This window comes from Chrysemys picta, chromosome 2, assembly GCF_011386835.1.
Source record: "Chrysemys picta bellii isolate R12L10 chromosome 2, ASM1138683v2, whole genome shotgun sequence".
Lineage (NCBI taxonomy): Eukaryota > Metazoa > Chordata > Testudines > Emydidae > Chrysemys > Chrysemys picta.
Genome location: NC_088792.1, coordinates 212,490,427 through 212,512,779, shown reverse-complemented (window position 1 = coordinate 212,512,779; position 22,353 = coordinate 212,490,427). Strand labels below are relative to the sequence as shown.

The following is a 22,353-nucleotide window of genomic DNA, read 5'->3' as shown; positions in this document are numbered from 1 at the left end:
GTTTAAGAATCTGAAGTGCCTTCCAAAATCTGAGAGGGATGAAGTATGGCGCATGCTTTCAGAAGTCTTAAAAGAGCAATGCTCCAATGCAGAAACTACAGAACCCGAACTACCAAAAAAGAAAATCAACCTTCTGCTGGTGGCATCTGACTCAGATGATGAAAATGAATGTGCGTCGGTCCGCACTGCTTTGGATTGTTATCAAACAGAACCCGTCATCAGCATGGACGCATGTCCTCTGGAATGGTGTTTGAAGAATGAAGGGACATATGAATTTTAGCGCATCTGGCATGTAAATATCTTGCGATACCAGTTACAACAGTGCTATGCAAATGCCTGTTCTCACTTTCAGGTGACATTGTGAACAAGAAGTCGGCAGCATTATCTCTTGCAAATGTAAACAAACTTGTTTGTCTGAGCAATTGGCTGAACAAGAAATAGGACTGAGTGGACTTGTAGGCTCTAAAATTTTCAATTGTTTTATTTTTGAATGCAGTTCTATTTTGTACATAATTCTACATTTGTAAGTTCAACTTTCATGATAAAGAGATTGCACTACAATACTTAAATTAGGCGAATTGAAAAATACTGTTTCGTTTTTTTTTTCAGTACAAATATTTGTAATCAAAAATATAAAGTGAGCAGTGTACACTTCGTATTCTGTTATAATTGAAATCAGTATATTTGAAAATGTGGAAAACTTCCACAAATATTTTAATAAATGGTATTCTATTGTTTAACAGTGCAATTAATCATGATTAATTTTTTTAATTGCTTGACAGCCCTGTTTTTTTTGTTTTTAAATTTTATTTTTAAGAACTAAATATTCCCAAATTGCAAAGAGGAGGCAATAACTTTAGCCAGAAAAGCTCGGAAGGCTTTCAAAGAATCAAGCGGCTGTAGTTAGACACAAGAGGCATGTATTTCACCCATAATTTTTTTTTTTTAATTCCTTCTTGCTCTCCCATCCAGGAACAGACTATGGTGTAGGTGTGGATCTACCACCCTTTTCTCTTAGGAGTGTGTGGTGAAGGAGTGGTGCTCCTGGAATGGGGGAGGAACTTCTACTAAGGGGAGCAGCAGTGAGGTGAAGTAACACTTTTGCTGGCTGTGGATCAAGAGATGCAGATTCAGAGGTCGGGGAAGTGGTATGGTGGGTGGGGGAAGCAGTGATGACCTATCAAGGCCCCTAGCATCTTTGCAAACATCATAAAATGCTGAATTATTCAATGAAAATAACATCAATGGCATGAAATTTCCATTGCTCACAACAGCAAGGCAGATGTAGGAAAGGAAACCCCTCATGTGGTGGAACCCCCTTCATCCTTCCCCACCAGCCCTTTGATCTGATGGAGGAAGGAGTAGCAATGCTTCTAGGTGTGGGGCTACTCTTGGATATCCCTCCCACTTGACCAAGCATGGTAGAATTGACCTCTGGACTCTGCTGCCTTTCACCTGGACACCTGCAGGGATCCTCCTCTATTTCCTGGACAGTGGTGGACAGTAATATGGCTGTATAGTCCAGCACCACATGGGGTTGTGTGAGGCATGTGTAAAGAGTGGGGTGGGGTCCTACATTGGAATGTGGATCTGTGAACAGAGGCCCAAGATTGCTATTTTCTGCTCAAGGTAGGAAGAAGGGCAGTTGGAAATCTGGGTGACAAGCAATGGTGAACTAACCCCCCTTGGCTGTAGGAAGTGAGTGAGTAGGAGACAGAGATACTGAAACTAACCCCAGCTGCATCTCTAATAAGAGCTAGAGCAGTGGTCACCAACTGGTCGATCGTGATCTACTGGTTGATCCTAGAGGATCTCCCATTAGATCGTGATCTCTGGCAGGGCAGTGTGACTGCTGCTAAGGTAAACTCGCTGCCTACCCCGGCCCCACGCTGCTCCCAATGGCCAGGAGAGCTGTGGGGGTGGTGCTTGCAGAGAGGGACAATGTGCGGAGCCATGTACCCTCTGCCCCTCCCGCAGGGGCACATTGGCCCCTTCCAGGAGCGGTGTGGGGCCAGGGTAGGCAGGGAGCCTGCCTTAGCCTTGCTGCGCCTGCCGCCGACTGGGAGCTGCCAGAGGTAAGTGCTGCCCTGCCGGAGGATGCACCCCAGCCCTGAGCCCCCTCCTGGAGCCAGCACCCCATACCCCCTCCTGCATCCCAACCCTGAAACCCCCCCCCCCCCCCCGAGCCAGCCCCCTCCTGCACCCAAACTCCCTCCTAGAGCTTGCACCCCAACCCCCTTCCCCAGACTCAGCCCAGAGCCCCCTCCCACACTGTGAACCCCTTGGCCCCAGCCCAGATCTTTCACCTCCTCCCAACCCACTACCCCAGCCCGGTGAAAGTGAGTGAGGGTGGGGGAGAGCAAGTGACGGAGCGGGAGGCAGGGAGGGAGAGTTGGTGGGGCCTTGGGGTGGGTAAATCCTGGGTTGCCCTTAGATTCAAAATGTGAACTTGAGCGTAAAAAGATTGGAGACCACTGGACTAGAGAGTTTACAAAAAAACCCAAACTTCTTGTCTTTGTCAAAATCTGACTGTTTAGCTCCTTGAAAAAATTAAATGGAACTCTTCTTCCATGCTTCTTGTTTCTTAAATAGGTGCAGCCCTTTCCCTAATTGTTTGTAGACACTCTGGAAAATAGAACACAGAGCCAGAGTTCCTAGTACACGCAGTCATTGCCCCTTTCCTCTTCTATAGTGAAACTGGCATTTAAATATTCAGAGCATTTCACTTCATTGCATACTTATCAAAGCAGTGTGCACCTGCTTAATTTTAAAATTGCCATAACTTCAGTCCTTTTAATGAAGTAGACGATAAATTATATATTCTGCAATTGGAGTGACTCTTTCCTCAAAAAGAAGGTATTTGAATTTCTAAAGTGCCAAGAAAAACCTTGAAACTCTAACTAAAATCCATTTATCGTCCTCATCCCATATCAAATGATGGAAAGAGGTTTAATAAAACACTAAGGCCTGGTCTACACTGGAGGGGAGGAAATCGATCTAAGTTAAGCAACAGCTGACGTCGTCGTACTTAGATCTACTTACCGCAGTGTCTTCACTACGGTGAGTCGACTGCTACTGCTCCCCCGTTGACTCTGCCTGTGCCTCTCGCTGAGCTGGAGTACAGGAGTCGACGGTAGAGCGCTCGGGGATCGATTTATCGTGTCTAGACTAGATGCGATAAATCAATCCCCGCTGGATCGTTCGCTGCCCGCCAATCCGGCCAGTAGTGAAGACATACCCTAAGAAAAATGTGTGTGTAGTGGAAACATGAGAAACTTGACTCATGAAGCTAACACATTTTTGGAGGATGTGATAGGTAATCATTTCATGCATGAAACTTAGCCCTGGTCTACACTGGGGTTGGGGGAGGGGGTCGATCTAAGTTAAGCAACTTCAGCTCCATGAATAACATAGCTGAAGTTGACATACTTAGATCTACTCACTGCGGTGTCTTCGCTGTTGTGAGTCGACTCCACCTGTGCCTCTTGCCTGATGGAGTACAAGAGTTGACAGGAGAGCGCTCGGGGGTCGATTTATTGCATCTAGTCTAGACGCGATAAATCAACCCGCCCCCCGATCGATCGCTGCCCACCGATCCGGTGGATAGTATAAACATACCCTTAGTCAAATATGGGAATTCTGCTTATAAAAACAGTAGTACAGGACCCTGCTGTTATACAAGTGCAAAAAGCTTTTTAAATGCAGAATGATGGTTTCTTTTTCCAAAAATCCAGACAGCAGCAGCCACTGAAATACCAGTTGCTTCTAACGTAACTTCTTCAAGAAGAGAAACTACTAACACTACAAGCAGCACCTCAATAAACTGTTATAAGTTTCTCAGCTCAAATTAATGATTGTTGTATTAGATAAAAAGCTGTGGCAGTCAGATATGTATGCAGTCCTTTCATAGGCATGAATGCTTTGGTTCTAAAAGCTAGTGTTAATATAATATCTTATACAGTAACTCCTCGCTTAATGTTGTAGTTGTGTTCCTGAAAAATGCGACTTCAAGCGAAACGATGTTAAGCAAATCCAGTTTCCCCATAAGAATTAATGTAAATAGTGGGGGTTAGAGTCCAGGGAAATTTTTTTCACCAAACAAGGCTATATTTTTATATATAGACACACAGTATAAGTTTTAAACAAACAATACTGTACACAGCAATGATGATTGTGAAGCTTGGTTGAGGTGGTGAAGTCAGAGGATGGGATATTTCCCAGGGAATGCCTTATTGCTAAATGTTGAACTAGCACTCGGCTGAGCCTTCAAGGGGGTTAACACGTTGTTAATGTAGCCATTACACTCTACAAGACAGCACAAATGGAGGGAGAGGAGACAGCATGGCAGACAGAGACGTGTGTGTGTGTGTGTGTGTGTGTGTGTGTGAGAGAGATGCGCATTGCCCCTTTAAGTACGCTGAGCCCACTCTAAGTACATTGCCTTTTTAAGTAGATCAGCAAGTTGAGGCAGCAGTTGCTGCCAGCAAGCTCCCTCCGTCCTGAGCCCTGTTGTGTCCCCCCTGTTCTATGGAGATGGGGGAGGGGGACACCCTGACATTAGCCCCCCTCTATCCTCCCTTCCCTGCACAGCAAGCAGGAGGCTCCCAGGAGAAGCTCCAAGACAGAGGGCAGGAGCAGCACATGGCAGTGGGAGGAGGGACAGCTGAATTGCCTGGCAATTGATAGCCTGCTGGGCAGCTACCACACAGGGAACTTAGGGGAGCGGGGAGCTGATGGGGGGGGGGGGGGAGACTGTCGGTCCACTCTGGTTCCAAGCCCCCACCAGCTAGCTCCAACAGGCTGCTCTTCCTGCAAGCAGTGGACAAAGCAGGCGGCTGCCAAACAATGTTATAAGGGAGCATTGTGCAACTTTAAATGAGCATGTTCTCTAATTGATCAGCAACGTAACAACGTTAACCGGGACAACATTAAGTGAGGAGTTACTGTATTCATATAGTTCCTCTTCAGGAAGAAGGATCTCAGACATCTCTAGGAGTTTCTTCATCTGAAATTTAAATATACCAACTTTTTGCATAGAATATATCCATACATAGTAGTACTCCAACTTTTTAGGACAGAACGGGGAGAATAAAATTTTGCTCACTGAAAATTCTGTATTTAAATTGAATGTGGAAATTGCCTAATCTGCACATAGTAGTCAAATTATAGTTTTAAGACTCCTGCTTTATGAAAAGCATGTTAGGATTCTGAATGGAAGACTATAGTTAGTAAACTATTAGATTCTAATCATCGTATCTAGTTGTAAAGATCTAATCAGTTAAAGAACAAAACCTTAAATATAGTTTTAAGAACAAAACTAAACCTTGAATAAGCAATAACCAGATCTGACCCTACATAGCTGGTAAGGTCTGATAATATTCTAGGTAGTATAGCATACATTTCATTGGTTGTGTGTCTGTGCTTGTGACTAGAAGTCTTGATTGTAGTAGGGTAGATGTAGACGTTGATATGTATGGTTTAAAAACAGAAATAGATAAGGTCTGTTAGCTTCAGGTATGGTGTTGCTTTGGCAGAGGCTATCCGCTTTTTATAAAATACTTTAAGAAGTCCTAAAATTCACCGGTTCTACCCTGTTCATTCAGCTTACAAATAGCTGAGAACAAAGGGGGTAATGGTGTGGTTTATGGCTTCTCTCCCTGGGTATTCACTGTTGAGTCAGAAGGCAGGCCACGATTTCCAATAGGTGTTTTTATTAACTTTCTCTATCTCTCTCTTACAAAGCTTTTCTAGGAGCAGTGTAAATAACCTTTTTTTTAAAAAAAACAAAACCAAAAACATTTACTAGCGGGAATGCAATAACAACAGTATGCAGAATGCTGGATAATAAAATGAAACAAATGATCTATAACAGTAGCATTCTGAAAATATAACCTGCACGAAACATAAGTTTGTATTCTGAAAAAGGAAGGAAAGGGGTTGAAATGTACCTATGTGTTACTATGATGGATGGAGGTAGGTGAATGTATTTGCATCAGTACAAAGTCCAAGGAGCAGTTCTTGAACATGGAAGTACCAATATTGTTAAGTGCTAAGTTAGATGCTGCTATTTAGCAACAGACCGTGTGAACAAGTAAGTGATGGAGCAGCCTTGCTTGGAGGATATTTCAATAATCAAGCCTCATGTTTTATATCTGATGCTGTACAATTTAAAAGTTATCAATATAATGCTAATTAAGAAATCAGTTAGCTTTCCCTAAGACCCAAGGACGGATTAAGCCATGTATGATGCTCAGATTCTTCACTCAAAGCTCCCAGTGAGTAGGGAAACTTAGGGGTAAGCCTCTTTTTACAGACTATCTCTTCTCAACAGTCAGATTTATCTTGATAAGGTAGAGGATGATAATTCTGGCACAGCTAAGGTCCTGCTATAGTAGTGCAAGCATTTTGTCAGAGCAGAGACTGAATTTGAATTCCCCATGTGTTTAGAAGGGATCTCATCAAGAGAGTTTGTATTTATTTTGCACAGCATGATAGCCAGGATCTCTCCAGGTAGGATACCACCTTTCAAACCTTTTATTTATGACACACAATTGCTCATTGTTACATACTGACTAATGTCTAGATATGACTGGAACTGCTAGCTATATCTTTTAATCATCAGAGCAACAGCCTATGGTCCAATTGTATTAAATCCGGCTGAGGGACCAGTGTGTTTGCAATGGCTAGCTGATCCTGGTCTAAAAGCAGCAGCAGATCACCTTTAGTAATTTTTCCATATATTTCATGTTTCTGATGCTGTATGACTTATTCACACTCTTTGCAGGGTCAAAAACTATAGTTACATATGACTTCTTCATATTTAAATGTATGGTTTGGGTATGTTTTCCAAAAGAGCACTAGTCCATTACAAACAGCTAGTCAGATTCCTTTGGCTGAGTGTGGAGGGAGAATACTTCAGCTGTAAATCCCAGCAGACAGCGAAACCTCTGTCATGTTAAGACAAAAAATGAATCTATGAGTGGTAAAGGACATTCGAAAGACTTTAAAAAACAAAAACAGGAAGCCTCTAGGCAACATCAAAGATTCCTGTAAACCCGTGGTCACCAACCAGTCGCTCGCGGAGCCTCTGGCAGTCTGTCTCAGTCTCAGTGAGACTGAGATCATCAGAAGCTCCACAGTCAACCAGTCAATCGTGTAGAGTTGCCGACTCTCCTGCAGCCAAACCAGGAGATTGGCCTCTAACAGTTCGGTGGCACAGCAGGGCTAAGGCAGGCTCCCTGCCTGCCCTGGCCCTGCACCACTCCCGGAAGTGGCTGACATGTCTGGCTGTGGCTCTGGGGAGGGGAAGGGGCAGGGGGTCTCTGCATGCTGCCCTTGCCTTCAGGTACCACCTCTGCAGCTCCCATTGTCTGGGAACAGGGAACAGAGGCCAATGGGAGCTGCAGGGATGGTGCCTGCAGATGGGGGCAGCACATGGAGTCACCTGCCCTTCCTTCCCCCATGAGCCGCTGCCAGACATGCTGGATGCTTCTGGGAGCAGCGCGGGGCCCGGGCATGCAGGGAGCCTGCCTTCACCCTGCTGCAACCCCTGTCCCAGCCCTGACCCTCCTCTGCACCCCCTTCTGCACCCCAACCCCCTGCCCCAGTCCTGAGCCCCCTCCTGCACCCAAACTCCATTCCAGAGCCTGCACCCTGAACCCCCCCCTGCACCTCAACCCCCTGCCCCAGGCTCAGCCCAGAGCCCCTTCCACACGCTGACCCCCTCAGCCTCAGTCCAGAGCCCGCAGCCCAACCCCCTGCCCCAGAGCAGTGAAAGTAAGTGAGGGTGGGGGAGAGCAAATGACAGAGGGAGGGGGGATGGAGTGAGCGAGGCAGGGCCTCAGAGAAGGGGCAGGGCAAGGGTGTTTGGGTTTGTGTGATTACAGTTATTGCTATATTTTCTTTGAGGTAGATCCTGGGTTGCACTTAAATTCAAAAAGTGATCTTATGCTAAAGGTTGAAGACCACTGCTGTAAACTGAGTTTAGTAGGCCCCTCATTTTACCATTTGGTGCCTAATTATCTACAGTGGTACACCAGTTTTATGCTGGTGTCTCTGTTGGGACTAGTGTAGTTACACTGGTATAAAGTGGAGAATTGGGCCGCTGTGTTTTTAAAAACTCAAACCATCATCCAGCCTATGAGTTAGCTCAGGAGTACCATGGACTCCCAGTATTCACCAGTTTATCCATTCTGCTTCAGAGAGCCTTGTTTTCTCTATCATTAAGATTCTAAACCACTCTCTTAAATCTTGTCTTCATGCTCTGGCCTATGTGATCGCAAATTCTTCAGTAGTAATCACAGAGTCTTGCACAATACCATCAAAACATTTCTACAATAAATCAATTTCTGTTGATATCTTAGACCTTATCTACGCTCTAAGAAGTGTGCCAGTACACCTACACCAGCAAACCCTTCTAGGGGAGTAGCATCAGATACACTAGTGAAAGAACATTTTTGTTGTTCTAGCTTATGACAGTTCCCTGAAAGAAATGAGCTGTCCTGGCAAAACAGCTTCTTTGCTGGTATAACTGCCTCTACCCTCGGGCTTTTAGTGTAGCTACTTTGGTTAGGGATGGTGGTTTTTTAACACACACATGCTTTCTCCCCCAACAACGGACCCCCCCCCCCCCCATGCCAACAAAACATGTATAGACTAGGCCTTAAACTCAGCAATAGCCTCCTTGATTCCCCAAGAAGAAGGAGCTACACAGTTGAAGAGCAGAAGGTACCTGTTCTAAGGTTATATGTGTCCTGAAGAAAGCCTTTTTAAAAACAGGTTTATTCTAGGTGGACAAGATCAGTTTCTTAAAAACAGAAGTGATCCACCCATTTTTCACTGCTGTCATGGAGTACCCCAAACACCCATCCAGCTTTGAATCTCAAGTGTGCCCTAAGTTCACTTATTGTCTGTGGCAATATAAATGTCTTAAAGTAAGTTTAAGTATCCTGTATAAATTTTATTCATAATAGCTGCATCTAACAGCAGATTAGAGCCTAAAATATAATCATAAGCCAGTTGTTATCCTGATTTCATATTGTTTTTAACAGCAGAACTGGTTGCTCTGCAAACATTAAAAGTATTGTAATAAAGTTCTTCTGGTTGGTCAGCTGATTTTAATGATGAAATATTTTACTGTGTACATGGTGAACATTCTATCCAAATATTTAAATCAAAGTTCTTTTGATATTAAAAGCATTAATATAAAATCAGCCTGGAAATGGGTTGTCATTCTTACTTTGGACTTTCTTACCACTAATATCACTTTTCAGTAAGATTATCAGCAGCAGTGTGATGATAAATTACAGTTGTAATTAAACTTTATTTTCACAGCTACATATGGTGTCAAATACTTTGTTATATGAAAAAAAATCACATTTTGAAAAAAATGATGCTTTTTTTCTAACACTTCCACTGTTTTTCTTTGAAAGTAGCAGAATAAACATAACTATATTTACATTTCTTTCACATTTTTGCTTATTCAAATCTCAGAAGTTCAGGCCTTTTGTCACCTTATTTCCCACTCTCACACCTCAGTAAGTGCTCTGCAGATGCCATTGCCACCTATCAATAGAATAGACAGAGGCTGAGATATTAGCAATAGACTGCCGGTTAGGGTAGCTCATGGCATGGGAAATCTTATATTACAGAGAATTGTGCTTCAGAGACCTGAACACAAATTATTAAATCCTGATTTAGTTCCATTTCTCTTCTGCCGATAGGAGGGTGGGGGAACGTTTGTTTACATTGCATATCAAACAATAATAAAAAACCCTAAAATGATTACAGGAAAAACAAAGTTTTCAAAGCAGACTTTAAAATATGCTTTTTGCGTTCCCTACAGATTAGCAATAAAGTTTTAGGGCTTGTCTATACTTACCGCGCTGGTTCGGCGGCAGGCAATCGAACTTCTGGGTTTGATTTATCGCGTCTTGTCTGGACGCGATAAATCGAACTCAGAAGTGCTCCCCGTCGACTCCGGTAATCCTGCTCGCCGCGAGGAGTACGCGGAGTCGACGGGGGAGCCTGCCTGCCAGGTGTGGACCGCGGTAAGTTCGAAGTAAGGTACGTCGACTTCAGCTACGTTATTCACGTAGCTGAAGTTGCGTACCTTACTTCGATTTGGGGGTTTAGTGTAGACCAAGCCTTAGTAGGATTTAGCAATGCTTACTTCCTCTCCTACATGTTTTAATCCTTCCAGAGTCTCTGCTATAGTTAGTCTTATATCTAAGTCTTGTTTAATACTCTGCAAACAAATCTTTTGTCCTTTACTGACAGCAGGAAGACTATAATAATTCTGATTGATATGAGTCAGGGTCGTAGTAGAAAATTCAAGACTTGCACTTGTTTGCTGCTTTGTTTTTGTCCCGTATTAAAACCCTGAAGAAAACCTCACTACAGCTTTGAAAAGTGCTGCATGACTGTTGGCGTGAATGCACAGCTCAGAATGATTTTTGGCTTCCCTAATTTACTGTTATCATATAATTTAAAATAGATCTTTATCCTAAAATACTGAATTTGATTCCAGTTTGTAATTGGAATAAAACCATGGACTTATAATTCCCTTCTGCATTTAATCCTGAAAAAATCCTTCCATGCCAAGCAGCCTTCATCCTTACTCTCTCCAGATCTGAACTTCCTCTTAACATGGATTTACACTAAGACTAAGTATGAGATTGACTGGGCTTCACGTTGGGCCAGTCTGCTTTTCAAAGAAAAAAATGAACTTGGAAGATGTTTAATGTTTTAGCCTTTCAGTAATATGAAGTCAGTTTATATTTAAGTTCTTTCTATTTGGTGTTTTAGCACTCTTACTGGAGGTGGTCAAGATGCTTATAGTTGATCTAACTTATGAAAGAAGTATTGAGGCCATTGACCTAGATTCCATCTGGTTTTAAAAAAACAGAACGTTATAGCTTAATATTAAGCAAAAAGGTTTAATACTTAATAGTAGGAAGGGTCAGTTGCACACATACAAAACAAAATGACTTCCTAGGAAGGAGTACTGCAGCAAGAGAGCTGGGGGGAGGGAGGGGGATCAGAGTGGATGACAAGCTAAATATGAATAGTGAACAATGTTGCAACAAGAGCAAACATCATTCTGAAATGTGTTAGCAGGAGTATTGGAAGCCAGACAAGAGAAGTAATTCTTCTGCTCTACTCCATGCTGATTAGGCCTCAGCTGGAATACTGTGTCCAGTTCTGGGCACCACATTTCAGGAAAGATGTGGAGAAATTCCGGGGAAGAGCAACAAAAATGATTACAGGTCTAGAAAACATGACCTATGAGTGAAGATTGAAAAAATTGGGTTTGTTTAGTTTGGAGAAGAGAAGACAGAGGACACGATAACAATTTTCAAGTGCATAAAAGGTTATTACAAGGAGGAAGGAGAAAAAAATGTTCTCAACTTAAGAGGCTAGGACAAGAAGCTATGGACTTAAATTGCAGAAAGGGCCATTTAGGTTGGACATTAGGAAAAACTTCCTAACTGTCAGGGTGGTTAAGCACTGGAATAAATTGCCCAGTGAGGTGGTGGAATCTCCATCATTGGAGATTTTTAAGAGCAGGTTAGACAAACACCTCTCAGGGGTGGTCTAGATAATATTTAGTTCTGCCATGAATGCAGGGGACTGGACTAGATGACCTTTTGAGGTCCCTTCCAGTCCTACAGTTCTATGATTCTGTTAATCTGATAGCTGGTTAAATTATTTTTGAAGCAGGCTGGAAAGTGATTGGCTACCTGTTGAATAAGGTCCCACTATTTGCAGTATCACGTATAGGAATGTGGAAGTTGCTATATTAGATCAAGCCAGTAGTCCATCTAGTTCAGTATCCTTCCTCTGATAATGGCCAGTGCCAGATGCTCCAGAGGAAGGTGCTAGAAACACCATAGTGGATAATTATATACGTAGGGGGAATTTCTTCCTAATCCCCATCAGTTAGTGGTCGACTTACGCCCTGCAGTATGAGGGTGTATATCCCATTTAATGTAACTGTGTGTTATCATTGTCCATATACATGTGTAATTGTTTTTTGACTCCTACTTACAACTTGTTCCTAAAACTTTCTCAGTGAATTCCGTGAGCAGTTTGTGTGTTGTATAAAAAGGAATTTCCTCTTATCAGTTATATATTTGTTTCCATTCAGTTTCATTGAATGTCCCCTTGTTTTTTGCTATGAAAGGGTAAATTGGAGTTCCTAATTTAACTGCTCCATACCATTCATGAGGTTGTATTGCTATCATATCCCCTTGTATTTGTCTCCTCTCTAAAATTAACAGTATCAGTCTTCTCAACCTCTTATATGAAAGACTTTCCAGGTCTCTGATCATCTGATGCCTATCTCTGAAGTGCTTCTATTTCTCTTATATCTTTTTGGGATGGGGTGACCAAAACTGAACATGGTACTGAACTGAGCATTTATAAATATAATGGCATTATATTTTCTTATCCCATTCTTAATACACCCAACATTTTCTTTTCTTGTTTTATGATTGCCTCTGCGTTTTGAGCATTTTTCACTGTGCTGTCTACAGTGATATCCAGGTCTTTTTTGTTAGTAGTTACAGGAAAGTTAGAACCCTGCAATATTTTTGAGTTGCTCAAATCATTCCTTCCAATGTATGTTATCTTATTTTTATCAATATTGAATTTAATCTGCCATCATATTGCTTATTCCTTCCTCACAGTCCTCTTTAGAGTTGAATAATGTAAATAATTTTGTATCATCTGCAAATTGTCAACTATATGCCCCCTTTTTCAGTACAATAAATAAATATATGAAACACCAGTTCTTCTACAGAACCTTGGTGCATCACGTTAGTAGCCTTTTTCCATGTTTAAATTTATTAAATATTTCTCTTCTCTTAGCCAACTTCTGATCCATGACAGTATGCGCATCAGCACTACTTAGTTTCCTCAGTAGACCCATATGAAGGATATTGCCAAAGGCTTTTTGAAATTCTAAATAAACCGAGTCAGTTAGTTCTCCTTTATCTACTTTTTTTGTTGACACATTCAGAGATTTCTAATAGATTAGATAGACATGATTTCCCTCTATAGGAGCTATGATAATTTGTCCTTATCCTGTGTCCATCTTGGTGTTTTATTATTCAGTTTTTAATTATTTCAGTCAGTTTACCTGATACTGAAGTATAAGGCTCACTGGTCTGTAATTCCTAGATCAGCTGCACTGCCTTTTTTTTTTTTTTTTTTTTTGAGGATAGGTATACCATTTGTTAACCTTCAGTCCTCTTACAAAGTAGTTTATTGTAGTGAGAGGTGGCTTATGTTAACAACTTTGACACTTTGTTCTTAACTGCCTTCAGAACTATTGGATGAATGTCATCTGGTTCTGGTATTGCACTTTAATTTAGCAATTTTTCTCTAGCACCTCCTCCTGGCAACTCAGTTTCTGACAGTACTTTATTGTTTTCTTCTGAAAAGAATGTGCCTGAGGTGTATTTTCCCCAGTGTCTTCTATGATAGAGACTGTTGCAAAGAAATCATTGTTGCAGAGAAGCTATGTCTTTATTCTCCTTAATTGATCCCTTAACTTCCTGGTAACTCTCAGTGGACCCACTAATTCACAGTAGGTCCTGTTTCAAGTATAATTTACGTTTTTGTGTCCTTGATTATTTGCTTAAATTCTCTCTTAGCCATTCTAGTTTATATCTTACATTTTAAGCTGTCTGTGTTTATGGTCTTTTCTGTTGGCTTCACTAAAGTAGGATTTCCATTTTCTGAAGTATTGTACCTGTTTGGCTCAAATAGCCTTGGGAACCGTGTGATTTAGCCATATTTTTTCCCCCTTGCCTTCCTGTCAGTTTTTTCTTGCTTAGGGGGTATGCAAACCTCTTTGGCTATTATTATATTTTAGCTTTATTGCAAATACCACCATAAGGAATTCACCACTTCATTCTTAATTACAGCCGAAACTTGATGATAATCTTCATCCTGAAAGTGCTGTGTAAACATTAACCTTTTCTCAATCTTTCTAAATCCAACTGTAAATCATTAGCAAAGTTATTCTTTATCTGGGAAAGTGTTAAGAAAAAAAAATGACATAGATTGTTGGTTCTTTCAACTTGTGTGGTTCTGCCCTGAGAGAATTCTTCCTGTATTATGTTATGCTATTGATCCTATATTGGTGCTCCACAGATTCCAAATAAGCAATCCATCTAAAATAAAATGAGAAATAAACTCTTGAGTTTTCTTATCTTGTGTCTATTGACAAATATTTTTGAGCTAGTTTGCTCAATTCAAAAAGAGTCCCACAACCCTAGTGAGGAAAGGTCAGCCTCTTGAAGTAGAAGGAAGAAGAGCTGGACCTAAAAGGCCTTCCCTCCTCCCTCTTCTTTAATAGAGGAGGAAGATCAAGTACCGTAGAACTTCAGAGTTACAAGCACCTCAGGAATGGAGGTTGTTCATAACTCTGAAATGTTCTTAACTCAGAACAAAACATTATGGTTGTTCTTTCAAAAGTTTACAACTACATTGACTTAATACAGCTTGGAAACTTTACTATGCAGAAGAAAAATGCTGCTTTCCCTTTTTATTTTAATAGTTTACATTTAACTGTGCTGTACTTGCTTTTTTTTGTTTCTGCTGCTGCCTGATTGTGTTCTTCCGGTTCCAAATGAGGTGTGTGGTTGACTGGTCAGTTTGTAACTCTGGTATTTGTAACCCTGAGGTTCTGCTGTAGAATGGTAGCTGCCTTCCACTCTTTACCCCCTCCATTTTCTGCTGCAGTGAGAGATAAGTTGGTTATGAAAATCCACCTCTTTGCTTTTTTGTCATTGTAGAGAAAGGTGAAGGGTTTTAGTAGGGAAGCCATCTCCTTCACTGCTTTTTTCTTCCTCCTGCTTACTGGAAGTACATTGGGGCTGGCCATCAAGGGTGTAGAGACAGCTGCCTAGAAAGAAGAACTTTAGCAGACTTCCTAAAGAAATTGTCAAGAAACTAAATGCCCTCTCGTCTGAAAAATGAGAGGTAGCTACTTACATCCATTGTTTTAAGACCGTGGCCACTTCCAGTTCTATCTTCTTCTGAACCCCTGATGAATAGACATAGTGAAGGGAAGGACAAGGCTGTAGGGGAATTAGCCACAGGAGGTCACTCATTGGTCACCTTATTTCTTTCTGTAAAAGGGAATCTGGCAAAATAACCACATTCCTGTGTCACAGGAGAGGGTGCCCCAGAGCATGGTAGCCTGCATGAGGTATCGTGGTGGTTGTCTGAGGAGCCCCAGATGAGAGAATCTTAGCCCTCTCATAATAGAGAGCATTTTTATCCCACAGAAAGCATTTGGCTGAGGTGTACAAGGGGGCTAGTATTGTCTCCTGAGGGTTGCGTGGGACAGTGAAGCTAGCTAGCAGCAGTTTCTGTACCCCCATACATCCTCCTCAGTAGAGTCCAGTGGTAAATTTCTGCTCATGTATATTGTTTTTCTTGCTTTCCTTCTTTGAACTCTCAAGGTTATTCAGCGATTTTCCTCACAATTTCATTAGGAAATTTGCCATAAACATCCTTTCTAGGCAGCTGTCTCTGGACCTTTGGAGAGCAGCACTAATGTGCTTCCTGTCTGTAGGGGGTGTTCAGCACAAAATTATGAACCTTCAGAGAGATAGAAAAGAAGGGATGTCAGACCTTCTAACACCCACAGTTCTACTCTGTAATACTGCAGATTTTTGGCATGCTTTCAGCATTTAGGCGTTTTCATCTCTTCTTGTAACTACTTTTTTACTGGTGCAAAGTCTGTTATTAGCAGTGGATGCACCAGGAACTGTTGGTGAGAGAAGATTATAGAATGTTTATTTTTATACCAAACAAATGTTGCTTTGAAAGAGCAGATATAAAGGGGTGGTTCTTTAAAATGCCCTTTTTGGGGTGGATGGGTAGGGAGTTAATTTTTTTAAGCAATCTTAAAATGTTCTGATATTATTTTAATGAGGCATTGATTTGTATTTTATTTAATAGCCATGCTGAAAGATGCTGTATGTCTAATACATTATGTAAAATTGATGTAATACATTATGTAAAATATTAAATGTTTTACTAAAATTAATATTAAGAGGAGTTAAATGTATCAGAAGAGACAAGAAATGCTTTTCACAGTGCTTTCCTTCATACCCCACTTAACAATATAGGCAACTGTTGTACCATATGTACATATAATATTTTTGTCAGACTAAATGCTTCTCTTGTTTGACTAAACTGTCTCCTTTCAGCCACCCACACAGAATATGCCTATGGGTCCAGGAGGGATGAGTCAGAGTGGCCCTCCCCCACCTCCACGTTCTCACAACATGTCTTCAGATGGTATGGTAGGTGGGGGCCCTCCTGCACCACACATGCAGAGCCAGATGAACGGCCAGATGCCTGGTAAGTTTTTCTCCTCTAAGACATTAACACCAGTGTTGCTTAGCAACTGAAACGACATGGGGGCTCAAGGGATACTAGATTGTTGATGACAAAACTGCTTTGAATGCCCCCGAGTACAACTCTCTTAGAGTTTGTTAGCTACAGAGCTACGTGACCTGTATTCAGTGTTTATCAGGCTGCCCTTGGGCTTTGATGTAGCTGACATACAGCATTCCTCTGATGAACAGAACTGGCTAAATTTAGTCTGTCTGAAACCATGCAGTACAGTTGGCTTTAGAAGGCTTATTGGGGAAAGGTATTGGCCTGTGGCTGAAGAAATACAAATCCTTCCATAAAGGAAAGACTCTAAAATCATCATAGCTAAATAACGAGAGAGTAGTAAAGTAAATATAACTTAAAAAGAATGCTTCAATTTGGGTAAGCTTTAAAAATAGAACACTTTAGTGGAAATTAGATAATTTTTTATAATTTTCTGTATTCCATTTATTATTGAAGACATTGAATGTTAAGGAATTTGTGAAGAAATTGCTTGAAGATTATTGTTTCAGGTGTAAATTTAAAGTCATTTAATTGCAAAAAAAGCAACCAAACAGTCTGTACCTGAGAAGTAGAAAAACAAAGCAATGAAATAAGATGATAAAATTCCACACTGCACCAGTCCTGGCTACAGAGATAAGTGCTCCTGTTAGCAGTAAGAGCAGAATGGAGAGAGTTGTGGAAAAGCTTACTTCTTTATAGGGAATCAGCTTCCCAGAATTTAGTCTCAAAGTCTTAGTGTCTATTTCTCATAATTTAGCTTTTAACTTAAAAGCTACATTCCCAGGATTTCTTTTATTCAGCTCTCCGCACAGTGGGTGCAAGTGAGCTCTTCAGACCAAAGCTCTAAGATGATGATTCTTCCAGAGAAAGGAAGCTGCCATCAAAGGTTCCCTGTAGACTCACCCCTCTCAAACAAGCACATGGATAAACTCTACAGATATATAAATAAATCGGATAGAATTTAAAACATGAGGGTAAAAATCTTGTGATTGCTCCAGCTCCTATCAGAGTAACAAGTCCCTAGCTTCCCCTCAACTCTAGGTTTCAAATGATCTGATAGCGATCAGATTTCTTTTTGAAAAAAGTGGCTGCTAGCCTCTAGAGAGGGAGAAGTGGTCCTTTAGTGACATGTGTCATATGGGTGGAGCAGAATTTAGTTAAATCATCTATTTGTAGCACAGGCCACATTTGGCAGAAGAGACCTCTTTTGCTTCGTCATATATGATGATGTTCACTTCCTAAATGGAACCAAGGGATTCTCAGTGGGGAGTTTCCTGCCTCTCCTAGCGTCCATCTGCTCACATTGAAAATGGCATTGTCCTTCACAATTCAGTCTCTTGAGCCTCTAGTAAAGTCATAATATTGTGTTTATGATAGTAATGTGTTTCCTTGGAAAAGATCATTGTCACAATGTCAGCATTGACCCTTCATTCTGCAGTGAAGTTACGGTGCTTAAAAAGGTACATCTTTTGCCAGTTCGGTAGACTACAAAAAGAGCTCTTATGAAAATATGTGAAAGGTAAATAAATTTTATTTGGGTATTCTCCCAATAGAGAGAATATTTAAATATGGTTATTAACCAAGCTTTAATTTACCCTCTACTGCAACATATTCTTTTTTTTTAAATATACATCTGCTCCTTCTCCTCTCTGTTTCAGATTCTCTGAGAATGTGAAGATAAACAGTTTACAATGGGGTCATTTCTGATATTGGGGGTGACACTGAATCCATTGAATGTTTTTTCCTACACCTTGGAGAAAGGGGGGGGGGGGAAATCATATTAAATGTACAACTTTGAAATAGAAGTGTCATAGAATCATAGGGTTGGAAGGGACCTCAGGAGGTCATCTAGTCCAACCCCCTGCTCAAAGCTGTAGCAAATTCGTGTTTTTTTTTTTTTTAAGTCTGTGGAAGGTTCCCAGACCTTTAGTAATTGACATATATGCTTGCAGTCAGTTATTTTATTTTGTGTACGTGTTTATATATTTACATATCTCAGAATAAGTATCTGTAATGAGGTCACACACACCTATCGTGAGCACCCCATCTCAGTACTTATGCCTTCACCTCTGTTTGTGGTGGGTCTTCAGTGACTCAGCCCTTTGGCCAAGTCACACAGTCTCTATGTGAGATTATAAAAAAACAAACAAAAAGAACAAAACACCCAAACCCCTTCTGGTATAGAAGTCCAACAGGGGCCTATCTCGCCTATCTCAGCGCCCCTAAGACCTCTTGATCTGCAGCCCTATCTTGGGTCTCACTCCTTAATCAGCTCAGCAGGGCCTATCACAGTACCCTGTTTTGAACTGTCTCAGCCCCTTCTGGGCTCTCTCAAATTGTCCCTGCTCTTCAAGCAGTTCTGGCCCTGGTGTGGGGTCACGTCACCCAGAGACTCTTCACCTCTCTAGGTCTTTCTGGTCCCAGCTCTCCTGCTGGGCCACTAAAAGAGTTCAGTTCCTCTTCTGGGGCACATCAAAGGCCAGGCCACTTCCCCAGTGGCTGATGGGGGAACCCGGGCCCACCCGCTAATCTAGGTCCCAGCCCAGGGACCCTATATATAGCAGCCATCCACCACATCCCTTTAGTTAAACTGTGTTGCTGCTATGATTCCCTGGGCCACTTTCCCACAGCCCCAGCTCATTCTTCACCCTTACCTCGGGGCCTTGTCCTGGTTGAGTCCCAGCAGCCAACCCGGCACTCCTTCGTGTTCCCCCAGTCTCTGCCAGCACTGCTCTGTCCGAGGTCCTGTAGCTCCCTCAGCCAGACAGACACAGCATGCACACTCCTCCAGCTCCAGCAAGGAACTGAACTCTGCACTAAACTGCAGTTCCTTTTATATAGCTTTGCTAGGCCAGGATTGGCTGCTCTCTGCAGTCCCTCTCTGATTGGTTGCATACTACACTGCTGCTGCTCCTGGCTGCTTGGAGGACTCGCTCCGCTGCCCTTTTCCTGGGGTGGGATATGGCAGAGTCATGAGGCCGGCTTAGTCCATCCCATCACAGATCCCAATAAACACTTTGTAATAGAAGCCAAAAACAAATTTTTAAAAATTTAAGAAGACATAATTAGTCCAAATACAGCGCACATTTAATAACATGCAAAACCAAGGAAGCTGTGGGGAAAATTATCAATAGACCTACCTGAAGTAAATAGAATTCGTGCCCTTAATGGATTCAGGAAGGCCTACTATTGGGAAGGTCTTCCACAGCCAGGGTCCTGTGATGGAAAAAGACCTGCCCAACAATGGTCAGTGCTGAGCAAACCAAAGGACTTACTGTAGACCAATTCCCTGATGATCATAACTGCTGGGCAAGGAAATCAGGCAAAAGATGATTGTTCAAAAGCTTGTGGCCTAGATAACAAAAGGCTTTATGTACTACAGAGGCCCTTAATTGTATTATGTGGCATACTGGCACTGTTGTCCTGTGATCACAGAAGGCAGTCATTACCAATTTTCTCTGGATGCAGTCTAATGGAAGACCAGTTTAAAGAAAGAACAGGAGTACTTGTGGCACCTTAAAGACTAACAAATATATTTGAGCATAAGCTTTCGTGAGCTACAGCCCACTTCTTCAGATGCATAGCATGGAACATATAGTAAGGAGATATATATACATACAGAACATGAAAAGGTGGAAGTAGCCATACCAACTCTAAGAGGCTAATTAATTAAGATGAGCAATTATCAGCAGGAGAAAAAAAACTTTTGTAGTGATAATCAAGATGGCCCATTTCAGACCGTTGACAAGAGGTGAGAGGATACTTAACATGGGGAAATAGATTCAGTCTGTGTAATGACTCAGCCATTCCCAGTCTCTATTCAAGCCTAAGTTAATGGTATCTAGTTTGCATATTAATTCAAGTTCAGCAGCTTCTCGTTGGAGTCTGTTTTTGAAGCTTTTCTGTTGCAAAATTTCCACCTTTAAGTCTTATTGAGTGACCAGAGAGGTTGAAGTGTTCTCCTACTGACAACACATTTCTCTATCCTATTTCTATCCTTCCGTTCAATAAGGTACAGACACTTCCCGAGTTACATTAACCCGACGTATGCAAATCCGAGCTTACGGAAAAAGTTCCCATTTGTTTAGTGCTTACGCAACTCTGTTACAGAATTGTAAATCTCTTGTTTACAACTCTCCTGCTGATCAATGGTTGTTTAACACCTTCCTGTTTGTGGGTCACCTCCTTTGTTGTCACTGGAGAACTAGCAATGGGCGACTCCCAAACTCTCAACATATTTCAATAACAACCATACAGAAAAATCTCATAATATCATACACACTAACAATATACGTATTTTGCAGAACAATGGGTTTCAGCAGATCATGACCTTTCATATGGTATCTTACATGGCATGCCTTGTATGAAATATTACAACCATATACGAATGATGAATATGAGAGTTACAGGGGCTACTTTTAGGTACCGCATGTCATACATTACTTCCCTCTTAGGATGCCTGTCATTTACATAAGCCTTCCTGATTTCACTACCTTTTCGACCCTCATATCTGATCAGAAAATTTTCTCCCTTGCCTGTTTTTCTCTCTCTGCTTGTATTTTTTCATTGTAACTTTATAACTGTATTATCTAATACTGTGTAAAGTTTTGGGGGATAAAGCCTATATGAAAAAAGCTGTACAAAATAAAATTGTATTCCACTGCCACCATAGAGAGACAAAAAAAATTCCTTTATAGAAGCAATTTCCAGTTACAAAAAATAAATATTTAGAATGTGAACAGCTGATATTCAGGTTGGGAGAAAAGGGACTTCAATTCACATCTCCCAGCTAAAAGAATAGGTAAACTGATCAGATGGTGTCCTATCAAGCAGTCATGTTTATACTCTTTTTAAAATATCCATTGAAAGTGCGTATAATCAAGAGATCAATCAAACTCCAACCAGTCTTGCCAGGAAGGGAGGAGTAAAGGGTGAAGAGGTATAACTGGCCATATGGGTGTGTGATCAGGTTGTTCATCCTTTGGGTCTTCACTGGAAGCAATGGTGAGAGGTTAACTGTTTTTTTCTGTAATCTGTAAATATATTTGTAAGCTTTTGGCTGTGTAGTTGATGTTAGAACCTAATGTTAAATATGCTTATAATCATTTGGGGTGTGTGTGTGTTTCTTTGCGCTATCTGCAGGTCAGTACTTGTTATTATTTCCCAAGTATTAAATACCAGTTTCAAAAGAATATCTAGGTTAACTAGTATGAATAAATTAAAATCTATATAGCAGGCTCTTGACCCTAGAGATCCTACTGTTGCGCTGATCAATAAGGGGTGTGTTGAAATCAAGGTGTATGTGAGCTAAGTGCTAAAAGGGCTAGCTTTGCACAGAGTATGGATTTAAGAGAGGCTGAATGATCATTTGCAACTTTTATTTTAAAAGTTTCAGCCATTATATAAGAGATAATGTAAAGTCACAGTGGAACTAAACTTAATGACAATTGCAAACTCTGTTTTATGATTTAATCAGGTCAACAAATCATAAGCCAACCCGCTGATTTAATAAATGTACATAATATAATTAGTGTTGTGACTGCTGTTGATTATTTAATGGTACTTAACATAACATGTTTTTTCTCTCCAAAGGACCTAACCATATGCCTATGCAAGGACCTGGGCCTAATCAACTCAGTATGACAAACAGTTCCATGAACATGCCTTCAAGTAGCCATGGGTCCATGGGCGGTTATAATCACTCAGTGCCATCTTCGCAAAGCATGCCAGTGCAGAATCAGATGACTCTGAGCCAAGGACAGCCCATGGGCAACTATGGCCCCAGACCAAACATAAACATGCAACCAAACCAAGGTAAATGAAATTTAATTCCTATTAAGTGGGGGAGGTCAGCTAGAAAATGAGGCCTCTTATATAAGCCTTTAAAGGCGGGAAAAAGCCTTTATTCCAAGTTAAAGTGTTTCCTTCTCT

At 41.3% G+C, this 22,353-nt stretch overlaps 1 protein-coding gene across 7 annotated transcripts in view; it reads left to right on the top strand.

The window, feature by feature from the left end:
- SS18 (SS18 subunit of BAF chromatin remodeling complex) overlaps window positions 1-22,353 on the top strand; it is a 54,633-nt gene that overhangs the window by 8,290 nt on the left and 23,990 nt on the right. For all 7 annotated transcript variants that reach the window (XM_005312164.5, XM_042854855.2, XM_005312160.5 and 4 more), the window contains 2 exons: window positions 16,230-16,383; window positions 22,015-22,236. In XM_005312164.5, coding sequence (XP_005312221.2) covers window positions 16,230-16,383; window positions 22,015-22,236 — 376 coding nt within the window. The remainder of the gene's footprint in view (window positions 1-16,229; window positions 16,384-22,014; window positions 22,237-22,353) is intronic.